Source organism: Columba livia, chromosome 12 (genome assembly GCF_036013475.1).
Source record: "Columba livia isolate bColLiv1 breed racing homer chromosome 12, bColLiv1.pat.W.v2, whole genome shotgun sequence".
In the NCBI taxonomy this organism is placed as follows: Eukaryota; Metazoa; Chordata; class Aves; order Columbiformes; family Columbidae; genus Columba; species Columba livia.
The window spans coordinates 270,268-284,064 of NC_088613.1; the positions used below are offsets into that span (position 1 = coordinate 270,268).

Consider the following 13,797-nt stretch of genomic DNA (forward strand, 5'->3'; position numbering starts at 1 on the left):
GGAGCTTTCCACCGCAAGCCCATTTCCCACCCGCACCCAACAGGAGCCCCCAGCCCTGCCCCCACTGCCGGTCGCCCCCTTCCCACCCACCCATCCCAGGAGACTCGCTCCTCGGGCTGCCAGCCCAGAGCAGGCGCGGGCAAGCGGAGCGTTCCGGGTGTTTGGGAGCCAGCAGCAGCTGCACAGCGAGCCCCGGGGAGCGCCAACGCTCCCCCTCGACCAGCGCGGTAAACAGGTCAGGAAGTACTGGCACACACAGGAATACCCGCAAAAAGAACCTACAGAAAACACAGTAATGGTTTTGCAATTCTTGAGTTTAATTACTTCAGCATGTGGGTTTTTCTTGCTGTTCAGCCTTGCCCTTTCCATCGCAATCTTTCTCAGAAACTTGCACAAATAAACTCTTTTCCTAGACCTGTACATAAATCAGACACAGATGCACAAGTTTTATTTGCAGTTTTCTTAAGCCTTGGTTTCTTAAGAGATAACGTGTATTTAAAACCTATCACACAATCAGATCGAGTATCTGACGGGGAGATGCACTGAGGCCAGAGGACACCATGATGGAAGAACAGGACAGTGACCCCGGCAGAACCGCAGCCCGCCCCGTGCCAGCGGCCAGAGCAGCACAGAGAACACTGCTGCTGCCGCTTCGCTCTTGGCAAAACCGAAGCCTTTGGGATGAAACGAAAGAGCGGCAGACCCGACACACGCGGTTCACTCACTTCCCTTCTCCCTTTAGCTCACGAGAACTTGAGACTCTTCAGCCCTTTGTCTCAAGAAGTAAGCGACAGAAAGCCAAGAGGAGGCTGGAATAAGACATAGGTGGCAAAAGGCAATTCAAACAATACAAACGTGGAGGGTCACGAGGTAAAAGGACAGAAGCACGGGAATGAAATGACCCCGTGAGGGCACCGCACGTGCACACGCAGCGAAGATCCTCCGCAGCCCAAAGGACTGGACAACAAATCACAAACCCAATTAAGCAAGGCCAGCATAGATAACGTGCATTATCTAGTAGGCTTTAGAATATCAGATTAACTTGGATTCTTGAATATAAAAGATCTCAAATTGTACTAGTTCAGAAACTTTGGAGAGAACAAAGCCCATAGGTAGCTTGAATTCCTAAAATTGAAAAACACGTCAAGTAATTGTGCCGGTAGGAAACATCCCGCGATCCATCCAGGGCCTCCCCGCCCCCAGCGAGCTCCCCGTGCGGGCAGGCGGCTCCAGGCCCGCGCCAGCCGGGGAGCGGGAGCCGGCGCGGGCACAGCCGGGACCCAGGACACAGCGCGGGGAAGAGCTCTGCGGAAACACTTTTTGACTAAGCAGGCACTGTTTTTGTAATTCGCTGTCGAAGGACCCAAACGCATGTAGGTGATTTAGCTGTGAGATGCCACAAGCAGGAAACGCAGGAAGAAGCCCAGTGTTCGCAGAGGGGCAGGTGAACAAGGAGCTGCCGCAAACAGAAGAGAAATCTGAAGGTATGTCCTGTGTCAACACGTCACCCCGCGGCTCCTTCCCCCCGCTCTGTAAGGGCAGCTGCTGGACTCTGCCGGACCTGGATCGGTTCTACTCACGATTTCTGAGCACACACGACCTGTGAGCGAGGTGCGAGTTACCCCAGAACTGCCATGCAATGTGCATGAGAAATCAGCGTATGCAGGGTGGCAAGCACTTCCTACCGCAACACCTACGACCCGTGGCGATGGATGCGTGTCGGCATGTTAAAAAGGAATACTCCACAGTTAAAATGTAATTTTCCATAGGAAAAACGTTCCCTGTACCTAGGAGCGAATCTAGGAGTACGAAAGTGATCTAAGCAGATGCAAACAATTGTAGCCACAAACCATCAAAAAAACAAACCTCAAACTAAAACATCTTAATTCCAAACAGTAGACAAGCCGCTATTGAAACAGGCGCTCAGAAGGGTAAAACACACGTTTAAAATATTAAACACCACATTACTATCCAGCTAATAAAAAACAAATTAAAAAATAACAAAACAACAACCAACACAAAAAACTCCAACCCAAGTTTACAAACAGCATACAAACAGATTTCCTTTTGCAATAAGGATATCGGATAAAAGTCTGGGAATACGATGTGGTACGTTTACCGGTCGTTCTCACCGCGGTCGGTGCCTCCACTCCCACCAGCCCGTTCCGAGCTTGTTTTCAGTTTTCCCAGGCGCGCCTTTGCTTGCGGAAAGAACCGCCCTGTGCCGGTGCGGAGCGCGGCACGCGGGAGGCAGCGAGGGACCTCAGGGTCTGGCTGATCCATTCCTTTGTTGCCTGTTCCACCGCACTAAGGCGGCCGCTGGTGTTAAGAGAGTTCAAGAAGTTTCTATCTCGGAGGCCTCTTCTATGAAGTTGGCAACAGGGCTGAGGAGCAGGAGCGGGAACAGTTTGTACTCCCCGTTCCCATCTTCCGCGAGGAGCGGCGGGTCCCCCACTCCCAGCGCATCCAGCGGCTCGGCCGGGCCGGCCGGCGCTGCTGGCGGGGCCGCTCCGCTGCCCGGCGGAGGATGAAGAGCAGGCTTCTCCTCCAGGGGCGGCAGCAGAAGGTCTTTCGGATCCTCCAGCTTCCCCGCGGCTTCGCTGGAAGGTAGCTCTTCAAATAACGAAAGCAGAGGATTGGCCCTGTACTGGATCAGCTGCATATCTGAGGGGAAACAAACAGTTTAGACTGCAGGCTCCTGAGTAAGAGCCTTTCCTGAGGTGACACACGACGAGGAAAACGGGAGAGGCTGATTCAGAACTTGGTTCCCTGAAGCAACGCGCATGGCTGTGCTCCGAGCTCCCGTGCCACCGGCACCCGCGGCTCAGCCCTCACGGCACCCGCGGCTCAGGCGCAGCCCTCGCGCCGGCCACACGGAGGAACGTGCACAGGGACACCGGCCACTCTGCTCCCTGCAGGGCACTCACTCATGTGGAGGAAAAGGAGACGTCAACGCCAACATGGGCCATAGGATGGGGCCTCTTACAGCTGAGGCACATGAAGGTCAGTCAAACTCCCAGTCTTCACAAAAATTTTAAGCCCAGACCAAAGGAAGAGACAAACCATGTTACGGGCTGCAAAAACCCCATGTCAACGTGCAGTGTCGGAAGAGTGTGGAGCTGTCCCAGCTCCAGGCGCTCCCTCCTGCCCACCTTTGCTCCCCGCCGTCGCTCTCTCACTCGCTCCCAGATCTTCAGTGCCCTCTGCCAGGTCTGCAATCTGAATCTGCAGGATGGACAGAGGATAAGACAGAATGCTCAACAAAGTCCAGGCCTTCGCTGAGACGTTCACAAGATCAAAGGTGGGAGGAGGGAAGAGCAATGCACCAGCTGAGCAACGAGCCCAGCTCGGCACAGGTGGGCCAGCAGGCAGTCCAGGCAAACTTCACTCGCTAAAGCCAAACAGCTTCTGGCTAGCAAACATTTCATTTACCTTCCAAAGGAGAACGTTTATTATAGTCTACCTTGTTGGAATCACACTGTTAAACAAAATTTCACCAATATAATTAAATTTTGCAAGCACTGATTGAGCAGAGCTGCATTTTACCTCAGCTATGGTCTAAGCTCTTCTGACTGGGAAGTTCTCGTTTAAATATTATTTCAGAACTACTAAATAAGTGACGCTTGCAGGTTGGTGCTGTGGTTTTTTTAAACACCAGTCAATTTTAGGAACTCGACCAAGAGAAATAAAACTTGCACTGAACTTCTGTACATTCTCTGAGGAAATTCCATACAGACACGTTCAGAATAAATACAGTATATTGCATTATATTTTTCATTTAGTACTTTTCCTTCTGTCTTCAGATGGACCGAAGACACAATCTAACGTGAACTGTAACCCCAGACCTAGTTATTACTTGGCTAAACGACATCATGGGAATCTCCGAGGGCAGGAGAAAAAGCCAAGAACCTGTTCTCACACACTCAGACCAAAACGAGACTAGATACTGTAGCTGCTTCATTCTAAACAGCAGGTACAGAAGGAACAGAAAGGAAGGAAAGAGTTCCTCAATACAGAGGGCTGATTCAACAGTCACCAGTTTGTTTCCCTCTTCCTGATGTTCTCAGGCGTATTCAGAACAGGTTATCCAAGGCAAAGTGGCAGCTTAAAGCACTGCACCGAGGGCACTGCCAAAGCCTGGAACGCAGGACGTGAAATTATCTGAGAACCCCCTTAAATTCCTATGTGCCACGGGGGATGACTGAAACCATCGAGTCAGCAGGACTAGATGGAAGCGCAGCGTCCTCCTGTGCTATCAGTCCGGTCCCGACCCTCAAACTGCATCAGGCAAAATTCAGGTCTCAACATCGTATCACCCCTCCCCGTCAGAGAAGCAAATCTTACTCTTACATTTTCCATACCAGGGGAAGCTTCCATCAAGGTCATATCCAGGGCTGGCAGCTCAGGATTAAGCGTCTGAAAAGAAAACCAGACCGCATGTCTATAAGGTGCGGGTGCTCCCGGCAGAGCAGCAGGACCCGGCTCAGCCCCGCGGCCGCAGCGCCGCGCGGGGGCGGCTCCGTGGCCCGAGCGGCACAGCTGCGTCACGGGGGAGAAAGGACACTGCCCAGCGACCCCAGGGTACAGCAGAGCTCCATTCCGTATCGGAGTGCAGACTCAAACACGCAATCAGGACGTGCTGATAGGCCGCGAAGGCTTGAGAAGAAGCGAGTCCCATTTTTTTCTTTTTTTTCCCCTTGAATGCTGTATAACAGAAACACCACCTGAACTGAACAGGCTCTCAGTGTTCCCTCATACACCGTTGACTCTACACTGCCCATGTATCATCCTATCCGTAACTATTAGTGTTTCAGGATTTTACCCCCTCCTGCCCATTACAACATGGAATGAACCGGTAAATTTCGTAATGCATCCTGAATCAGCATTTTTCAGAAATCAGAAAAAATGAAGACACTCACATCGCTGAAACCTTCAGAACCAAAGTTATACTGCTTCCCAGATAACATTGCTTGAAGTTCTTCAAGGCTGGCATCGATGCAATTAAGAAAATCCTGAATTTCCTCTCTAGAAAGACAAAATGATACAGCAGTGTAAGGAGCAGTGGGCAGTTAGAGCCCTCTCCTGCAGCACCGGGCAGGCTGCTCACGCACAGAGCAACGCAACCGCGCTCCCGCGCCGCTTGTCGCGGCCCAGCTCTCGGGAGGACGGGCACGAGGAGGGCTGTCTGAACACCGGGGACCAACAGCAGCGTACCAAAGCGCAGCTCCCCTTCCACACCTGCTTCCTCCTTCATCTCAATACCTTTTGATGTTCTCAGACCCCAGCCTATGAGCCAACATCAGCGTACGTTGAGGTCTGCTGAGTGCGAAAGCACAGCCTGTGGAGTCTGATCGCACAGCGCACGGGGCAGGAGCCTCCGTGAAACGAGGGGCAGCGGCACACCAGGCCAGCACCCACACGAATCCGTACCCTGTCATCAGGAACAACGGGGCGCGCGCTGCCCTCCTGAAACCGCCACCCTGGCAGTGCCCGCAGCGGGGACACGGGCTGACGTGACACCGACCTCGCCAACCTCAGACTGACCCATCAGAAGCCAGGCACACTACCACACACACGACTCCTGCTTCTCCTCTATGACACTAACACTTACCTTCTCCAAGACCTACTAACAAAGAGGCAGAAAATTCAGTTCATCGACGTTTAAAAAGCTAATTCACCGTGTTCTGCTGAACACCCTCTACAACTTGGAGAAGATCCCACGAGCACAACAGCAAAACCATTTCTAGAAACAAGTGAATACCTGTCCAGTAAAGGGTCGCTTTGGTTTCCAGGGTTGTTCTCATTCAGGATGGAGTCAATCACGGACACGGGGTCTTCCGGAGCAGTAGGTTGTGCAGCATGGAGCTCCACAGCAGAATTTCCTATTTCACTGGGCTTGTTGACATCATTTACGTGAACTGGTGGGATAGGTTCTGTATAATTAAACTCACTGGGCTGTGATACTTGACAAATCGGTAAGCCAGGATCCAGAGCTGCCTGTGTCTCTCTAAAATGTGACCCAAAGAGAAACAACATACAGGGGAACTCATCAGCTACATGACTACTCATTGCAAGTTTAGCACCTCAAATGTTAATCCTTAATAAGGTCACGCAAGTCAAGGGCTCAAATAACCAACGAGTCTTTAGAAAGAGAAGGAAAGTGCCTTCCTAAAGGCAGATGAAAAATCTCTCGTTACGGTTTAGGCAGGTAGCACGTATCAAAGCAAAACACCCCCAGGCCAAAGAGAGCACAACAGCACGCGGACACCACGCAGAAGGAAACTCAGAGCATAGCATCTCCGGAAATAACAGATTCCAAATCAGTCCGTATTTCACTCTGAACGGTAACAACTAAACGGGTTTCCACAGGACTCTGAGGACAGAGAACTACTGAAGCTGAAAACTATACATAGCTTGGTTTGTTTATTAGTAATCTGTATACATTTGGGTTTGCTTACTGGTAAACTATACCTGCATTCAGGTCCCTGTTCAGTCAAAAAGTTAAGTATGTACCTATTTGTTGAGCAGACAGAAAAGCCTCAGCAAGTTAAAAGAGTCCCAAGCAGACGGACAGGCCTCCAGGTACTCCTGAAGAGACACGAGCTCTTAAAAGGCTTTGCTGACCACGACCAACGCTCCCTGCTCCCTGCAGGCCAACAGGCCTGCCAGGCACAAGTAGAGAAACAATTCAGAGGCCGTTTCCCAGAACTCGTGTGGATCACCAACACTACCGTAACCACCCAGGTAACAGCCCAAGCACAAATACCCCCCGTCCTGCACGCGTACCTGGCTCTGCCGCTGGTGTGTGCCACGGCAAGCAGACTGTCGCCGGCGTTATCCAGGGTATCGGTGATGTCGCGAATGATGAGACCTGTACCACCGCCATCCTCATCGCCTGCACCGTGCTCGGGAAAAGTCACCTGCAGGATACGGGAACCGGGATGAGCAAACCCACAGGTCTGACTTTGCCGATGCTGCAGCTCCACTCCTCCCGCTCCACTTCCCGCTCAGATTAAGACTAGTTGTACTGATTTACTTCACAGACAGCACAACGCTTCAGAGCTGCCCATTTCAAAACAGCGCGCGTGTGCTGGTGAGAGCAGGGTCCCGGCGCTGTAACGGCGCGAGGCCCCCGCACGCGCCCGCGCGCTCACCGCCTGGCCGCTCTCCACCGGGATGCGCACGAACTGACGACTGTACTTGGAAGGCGAAGCACCCGCAGCATCCGTGAGAGACCTGAGACAAAACACGGCCTGAGCACCTCGCTCCGCAGGAAACCGCTGTCCCTGTGCGCAGCAACGAACAACTGCTCTTCTCCCACTTCTGAGAAAACCGGCGTTCGGAACCGTTTCCTTCTGACGCCCTGCAGCCAGGCCGCCTTCTGAACAGGCCTTTGTTTTGTGGTACGTCAGACACATTGGCAAATTTTAAGAGAGTTACCATTTCTGACAACCAGGCCCTTTGAAATTTAAACTGTACAGTATATTCTCTTCCCACCCATCTCTTTTAGTGATAAGGAAGAAGAATTCTTTATTTCATGCTTTATTCAACTACCATCAGCTTTCTCAAGTTTGAATAAAAGCCACAATTGATGAAAATGTTCTTTACGCACTTTAAGAAAAGCATCTTGCGTGTAGAAGCTGATTTGTCCCTATAATTCATGTCTGACAGTGATCTGTGACTTATCTAGTAATTACCTTTTTCTTTTGACCCCAACAATATAATTTCCTCGCATCAAACTCAGTATAAATTGAAGAATCTAAAAAGGAAAAACAAAAAACCAAAACCAAGTGGTCAGCATAGCAATCCTCTTATTAAATTATTAAATCAGACTTTTCTACAAAATTATGTAGTTACATGACTGAAATTAACAGGTTAATTGAACATCCATTTGTGTTTGCATCTTAAAAACCAAAATTATAGTTACAAAGGGCATTGCAAACTTATCCCACTTGAACAGTTATTTTTTCAAATGCAATATAACACCAGGAGCCACCAGAGGATTCCAGAGCAGAGACAGCTGAGGGGTGAGCAGAGAAGATCTGACCAGTGCAGAAGCTCCTACAGGTTCTGGGTTCCAAGCTGACTGGTTGAGTGGTCCAAGAGGTTTCCCAGACCCCAGCCCGCGTCCCTGCGCTCCTGTCAGCGTGCTCTGCCTCCAGCCCACGGTTACCCCAGGTCACTTCGTGTCCTGACTTCTCTCCAACAAGAGGCACTGAGACTCCACACACAGTGACATCCTTCTCACTAAGACTTTTCCTCAGTATTTTGTTGGTGGTTTTTTACTGCACTACTTCTGGGAGGGACACTCAGGAACTGTGAACATTTTCTTTGTGCTGTATTAAAATAGCCTGTTCAGTCTGTGTCATTTGTCATTCTACATCAGCAAAGAATGCCATCGAGTGTCGCAGAGGCAGGAGTAAGGATGGTAGCACTGAAGATGCTGCAATGGTACCTTAGACAGCAGCTTCTGTTGTTGACTGTGCTTCTGCCTTAGAACTGCCACTTCTTTCCACAGGGCCTTATTTTCTCTGCAATGCAGAATAAATCGAAAGACAGAGGATGAACAGAGTTTACTTCATATGCTCTAGTTTTATAGCTTTCAAACTTTCACAGTACCTTGCAGGACCAATGGCAACATTCCTTCTGTGGATAACTAACAACTGCTTAATTCGATCCACTAGTATAAACTATGGGCTAATTTAACTCCATTTTCCACCAGGCAGGACCGAACACTCACTAATAAAGGCAACCGCATCCTCTGCTGCTCCACCAATTATCTCGATCGGAGGTATTCCTTCAAAGCCTCAGAATAAAGATTTGGTGTTTGGAAACAGGCTGAGTGTAACACAGACCACCCCGGAGCCGTTTTAGAGTTTGTGTTTGGTTTGGGTTGTTTTCGTTGTTTTTAAGGAACGGAGGGAGTGGAGTGAAGGTATCTCCTGAGCTTTGGTTGATAACCACTTGCGTACCAATGATCTGAAAGAATTACCAGTGTCTGTACAAAAAGGATCTGAGGGAAGAGAGATGAGGACATGCAAAGGCCACCTCCAACTAGAAAGAAAACCAAACAGTAATCCTCTCTCCCTCTCTGCATCTGACCCTGTCTTGTGTTCAGAAAAGGAAATGCTTTGATCGCCCTAGGAAACTACTACAGGTGATGGCAACCAAAGCAAAATCTCAAGATAGTCGACAAACTCCCAGTCTTAATGTCTGTTATGTTACTGAATTATGAAAACAAACAAGGTTCAGAATGTTGTGTGAGGTGGAATGGCAATTCTTAGAGAAAAATACAGCTTCACCTGTTTCCAGTTCAAATGAAACCCACCGTTAGAGTCAAGCTCCATTAGACAGAACCAACATTCAACGTCTAAGTGTCCCTGAAACAGGCGAGTCTACCTCTTCATGTTGGCCAGTCTGACGTCCATGTTGTTCTGCTGCTCTCGCATCTCCTGGACTTCGGAGAGCACTTTGTGCAAATCCTCCGTGCAGACCTTGAGATCCTCAGTTCTTACTGCGGATACCTAAACGGGACCAGGTTACACACGCTTTACTATGCACAGTGCCTTGCACGCTCCTTCCTACAGGAACAGTGCAGTGACACCGCGGTGCGACAGACGGCAGCCCTTGGGGCTGTCTGCAGTCTGAAAATAGCCAAGGTATCAACGGAAGTGTGAGATTAGCACTCTGCACGGGTAGAAAGCAGATTCACCATTGTAACCCCTGACACAAACTGCCTGAGAACGGCCTTCGCAGGGCTTCTGACAGCACTGGTGCCAGCTTGCCCTCTAGCGTCAGAACAACCAAGCAACCAACCAACCACAGCTGAAGGAAAAGAAGCCGCATCAGGCATCTCTTCCGACCTAGAGCATGCTGTGGTTTTTCTTATTACGCTACTAAATTCCAAGAGGGAGGTGAGAGCACCTGGGACCAGCCCACTGAAGTACTAGACAACCTCCCAGATAACTAGATAACCTCCATGCAGGAGGCTCTCCTTTTTCCAAAGGAGAATGGGATGGTCAGAAATCAACCTCCACTGTTATAAAATAACATCCCATCACTTCATGATGAAACAGGACAGAATTTTTATGCAATTACTCCACAGAAACAACTTATCACTTCCTTGACACAACCCAGCGTTACAAAGGATGGACTGAGCAGCCTGACCGTTCTCTTCTGTCCACATTTGTAGATGTTTCGCTATTTGTTGAGGATAACATCTGATGCTGAGGTACGTGAGTCGTACCCCAAATTTAACTCTTGGCTGTCTGGTTTCTCTTCAGCATCCCACCTCTCCGTGGGGAAGACACCCAAAGATGCAGACAGCAGCTGGAAATGCCAAGTGGCTTCAGTCTGCCTCTACAAAAGGGCCAGACTAAAACATTCTGCCCAAGCGCAAGGAACCGCTTTCTTCAGAGTCTCTACCTGGATAATGAGGGTGCCAAGACTGAGGCACGCCAGCAGAGCTCACGTGGAGAGGGGGCAAATAAAGGAAGTCCTGCATTCAAACCTGCATTCCTGTTAGAGGCTTGAGACCCAGTTCATTGCAAGTACCGAAACATGACTCCATTCCGGACAGAAAAAGAGCAAGAAAAACTAATGGACGCTTTGCAAAAAAATCACTAACAATTTCCAGTGCAACAAAGGATGTTTCACCAACCTATCCAACAGCTTCATGTGAATGTCCTTGGCACTAACTAGAGCTTTTGTCCTCCCATCCAGAACACTCCACCCAGCACCACACGAGCCTCGGCAAGCCGGGATTACAGCCCTGGGAGGAGTGCGGCCTGGGGCAGAGCGGCAGCCCAGCAACCACTTGTAATCAGCTGTGGTTCTGAGCAGAGGCAGCTCAGTGGAGAATCAATCCAAACACAATTGTGACTCTCGAACCTACCCTGTGCTTTTATTAACTTGGGCAATGTAGCTGCCACATTACGGCATCCCAAATAAAAGATTCTGTGGTTCAAATGTCAACATGATGTATCGCTATGCTCTTTCTCTGGCAGCCAGGATACTATGGGCTGTAATGCGCCAACAGAGGATAAATATCTGTGCAGAAACAGGTCAGACAAGGCCTGAATGTACAAAAGAAAACTAGGAAGTGCTAATAAAAATGTAGCTTAGTGGCAGCATAGTTTTGGAGGAATAATATAATTCATACAAACTCTCTCAAATCAACTGATTACTGAAGCCCTTGCTAATTTTCAATAAGCACCAACTGGGAATGTTATCTTCTACTTCTTTCGCTCTGACTCCAGCCAGCTCCGCTGTGCTGACACAGCTGCAGACTACGCTGTAGCTGTGCACATGGACTCTCCGTGGGAAAACGGCTCTAGTCTGACTGCGGTCCTACCCCAGCGCACTGCTGAACAAGAGCGGGGCGTGTTTTGTCCTGAGGAGGCCAAGGCAAGCGTTAGCCTGACATTCGGGAGGGAGTTACAAAGGCTTGCTGACACACAGCCTTGGCTCACATGGAATTTGTTTGCTGTAAAATCTTTGAAACCCCCAGACATGCTCTTGATAACAAAACCTCTCATAACAAAAAAACCTGAAGTAAATACATGCTTAGATTGTACCTTGCGCTTGATATTTTCCAGTAAATGTGCCTTCCCTTGCTTGAAGAAAGGGTGCTGGAACTCAATGACGGAGCTTTTCTCAGCTGTAACCATACCGTTCTCCAGTGCAATCACCTTCCTGAAACCATCTGTGGAGAGCGATTAACAAAGTCATTTCTTTCAGTGCAAAGCTGACTTGAAACAGAGAGATAAAGAAAACCCTGCGGCTACTGAAACACCTACAGCACTACAGCTACTAGGAGCAGAAACTGCGAAAAAAACAGCCAAAGTTGCTTTTCTCTGATGCTCAACAACCTGACTGCTCTGGTCTTCACAGCCTGAGAGCACAACCGCAACACCACCAAGTGACCTCGATCCGTGTGACTAACACAGCAATGCAGGCAGCAGCATGATCCGGGCCGTTCTTCATCTGCTAGGTGCACCGGTGCAGATACGGCCCGCGTTCCTCTGGGTACGCACGCGCCTGTCGTTACCATCACCGCGACCACCGGAGCCAGGTGAACTCCACCCGAGCTTCAGGCAGCAGCACATGAAACAATATTTGTAAAGGTGTTGCTCAAAAGGACTCAGAGCTGAAGCATGGAAAACAAAAACTAAACCAAGCTCTACTGTTACGCTTTTCTTTTGCAAAGCAAACTCAGGACCAGAATTCAGGTTTTCAGGGATGAGAGATCTGGCAAGTCAATCGGTTTGTTTAAAGAAATTCAAATTGATGCCAAGTAGCAACGAACTTGGCAGAAAGGATACATAAGAACAGCTGATGCTTACACATGTTAAGCTGTCGTATGAAGCTGGAGATATTGTTGTGTTTGAAGTACTTGGGGAGCAGCTCCTTGGCAAACCTCTGCTCATCCAGGATGCAGAAGTTCTCACCATTCTAGGAAACAAGCAAAAGCAACTGTTAGAGAACAAGCACAGGTTTTCTAAAGTGTTGCTCGTAAGTCAAGACCATAAATCAGAGGCAGTTCCTACAACAGGGAAGGGCAAAACACGCAGCAAAGGGAATTGACTGCGTGAGCACTTCCGAGTCCTTGGGACTGCACTAAAAAGTTTGAATCCAAAAAGACAGTTACGTGGAACACTCCTATTGAACAGGGCATTTGTTTTCATCTTAATCCAAAGAGAACTCACTCTAAACCTCCCTGTATTCGTCCCCAGGAAACACAAACACTGCACAGTGGAATTCATGCCACTAGAGGGCTTCTTATCGGCTTTCATCAGAGCTGCCCGGCTCCTGACGAGATTCTTCCACTGTACGGACTATGTCACCACCAAAAATAACCAAGTAACCGAAAGTTCGGACAACACAACCCAGTATTGAAAGGAGTAACTGAGACACAAGCAGTTTCAGATTTATCGCGTGTTCCTGTTCAAACTCGCTGAAACGGGGCAGGTCTTCGCATTGTCTTTTAGCTGTTCAGCAAGAGATCAAATCCACCACATTTCTTTTCACCTTTGTCTTTGTAAAGGCCAAAGCTTTGAACAAAGCGGAGAGCCCCTGCGATTTGGAAGAGCCGGGACAAACCCCGCAGGGCGCTGGCGCCACCGGGCTGTGTCTGACCCGGCCCGCGGGCACCGGGGCACCGGCCGCCCCGTGCGGGAGACAATTACGAGTTAATCACCCCTCGAAGCGCTGGTTCTTCCGCCGAGCGCCCCCGCCGTGCGCGGGTCACCCGCCGCGCTACCCGGGACCCCGCCCGGGCCTCCCGCCGCCGCCCCGCACCGCCACCGCTCCCCCGGGACAGCGGAGCCCCCCGCCGTCGCCTCCCGGGACCCGTCAAGACCCGTTCCGCCCCCGCCCCGCCTCCCCCCCAGCCCTCTCCCGGGACACCCCGGCCCCCGCCCGCTCCGCACCGCCCCCTGCGGCCGCCCCGGGCTCCCCACCCCGCGGGCGGCGGTACCGGGCCAGGGCCCCCCGGGCCGCCCTCACCCGGCTCCAGCAGATGACGTCGTCGCTCTGCGGATCCTCCACCAGCGCCCAGAGCTTGGCCAGGAAGCCGGGCACCGGGGCGGCGCCGGGGGCGCTGGGCAGCGCCGACGCCTCCCGCATCCTCGGGCCGGGCCGCGCTCCGCTGCAACGGGCCGGGAGGGCGCGGCGCACAACGGTGACCGTGACGCTGCGCAGGGCGTAGCCTCCGGCCCGGGGAGCTCGCTGATTGGTGTGTGCCGCCTGGCCCCGCCCCCAGGCTCGCCCCGCCCTGCGGCTGCGAGCGTGACTCTT

General features: G+C 50.9%; 1 protein-coding gene across 1 annotated transcript; it reads right to left on the reverse strand.

Moving 5' to 3' along the window:
* Positions 1-296: 296 nt before the first annotated feature.
* LOC102084109 (heat shock factor protein 3-like) lies at positions 297-13,705 on the reverse strand. Its single transcript, XM_065077314.1, has 13 exons — positions 13,507-13,705; positions 12,345-12,453; positions 11,577-11,704; positions 9,400-9,524; positions 8,456-8,531; positions 7,698-7,759; positions 7,155-7,236; positions 6,787-6,920; positions 5,762-6,007; positions 4,920-5,025; positions 4,351-4,416; positions 3,153-3,225; positions 297-2,664 (listed from the first exon to the last, which is right to left on the reverse strand). Exons 1-13 carry the CDS (start codon positions 13,624-13,626, stop codon positions 2,336-2,338), a joined length of 1,656 nt encoding a protein of 551 aa, XP_064933386.1. The 5' UTR covers positions 13,627-13,705; the 3' UTR covers positions 297-2,335.
* Positions 13,706-13,797: the final 92 nt, after the last annotated feature.

Bases quoted from the DNA above. Each gene is read 5' to 3' on its own strand.
- LOC102084109 (XM_065077314.1), bottom strand. From the start codon at position 13,626: ATGCGGGAGGCGTCGGCGCTGCCCAGCGCCCCCGGCGCCGCCCCGGTG. The intron at 9,525-11,576 runs GTACAATCTAAG...GGTCCCGTTTAG, and splicing joins TGGAAAATATCAAGCGCAAG to GTATCCGCAGTAAGAACTGA. The intron at 7,760-8,455 runs GTACCATTGCAG...TTTCCTTTTTAG, and splicing joins AACAGAAGCTGCTGTCTAAG to ATTCTTCAATTTATACTGAG.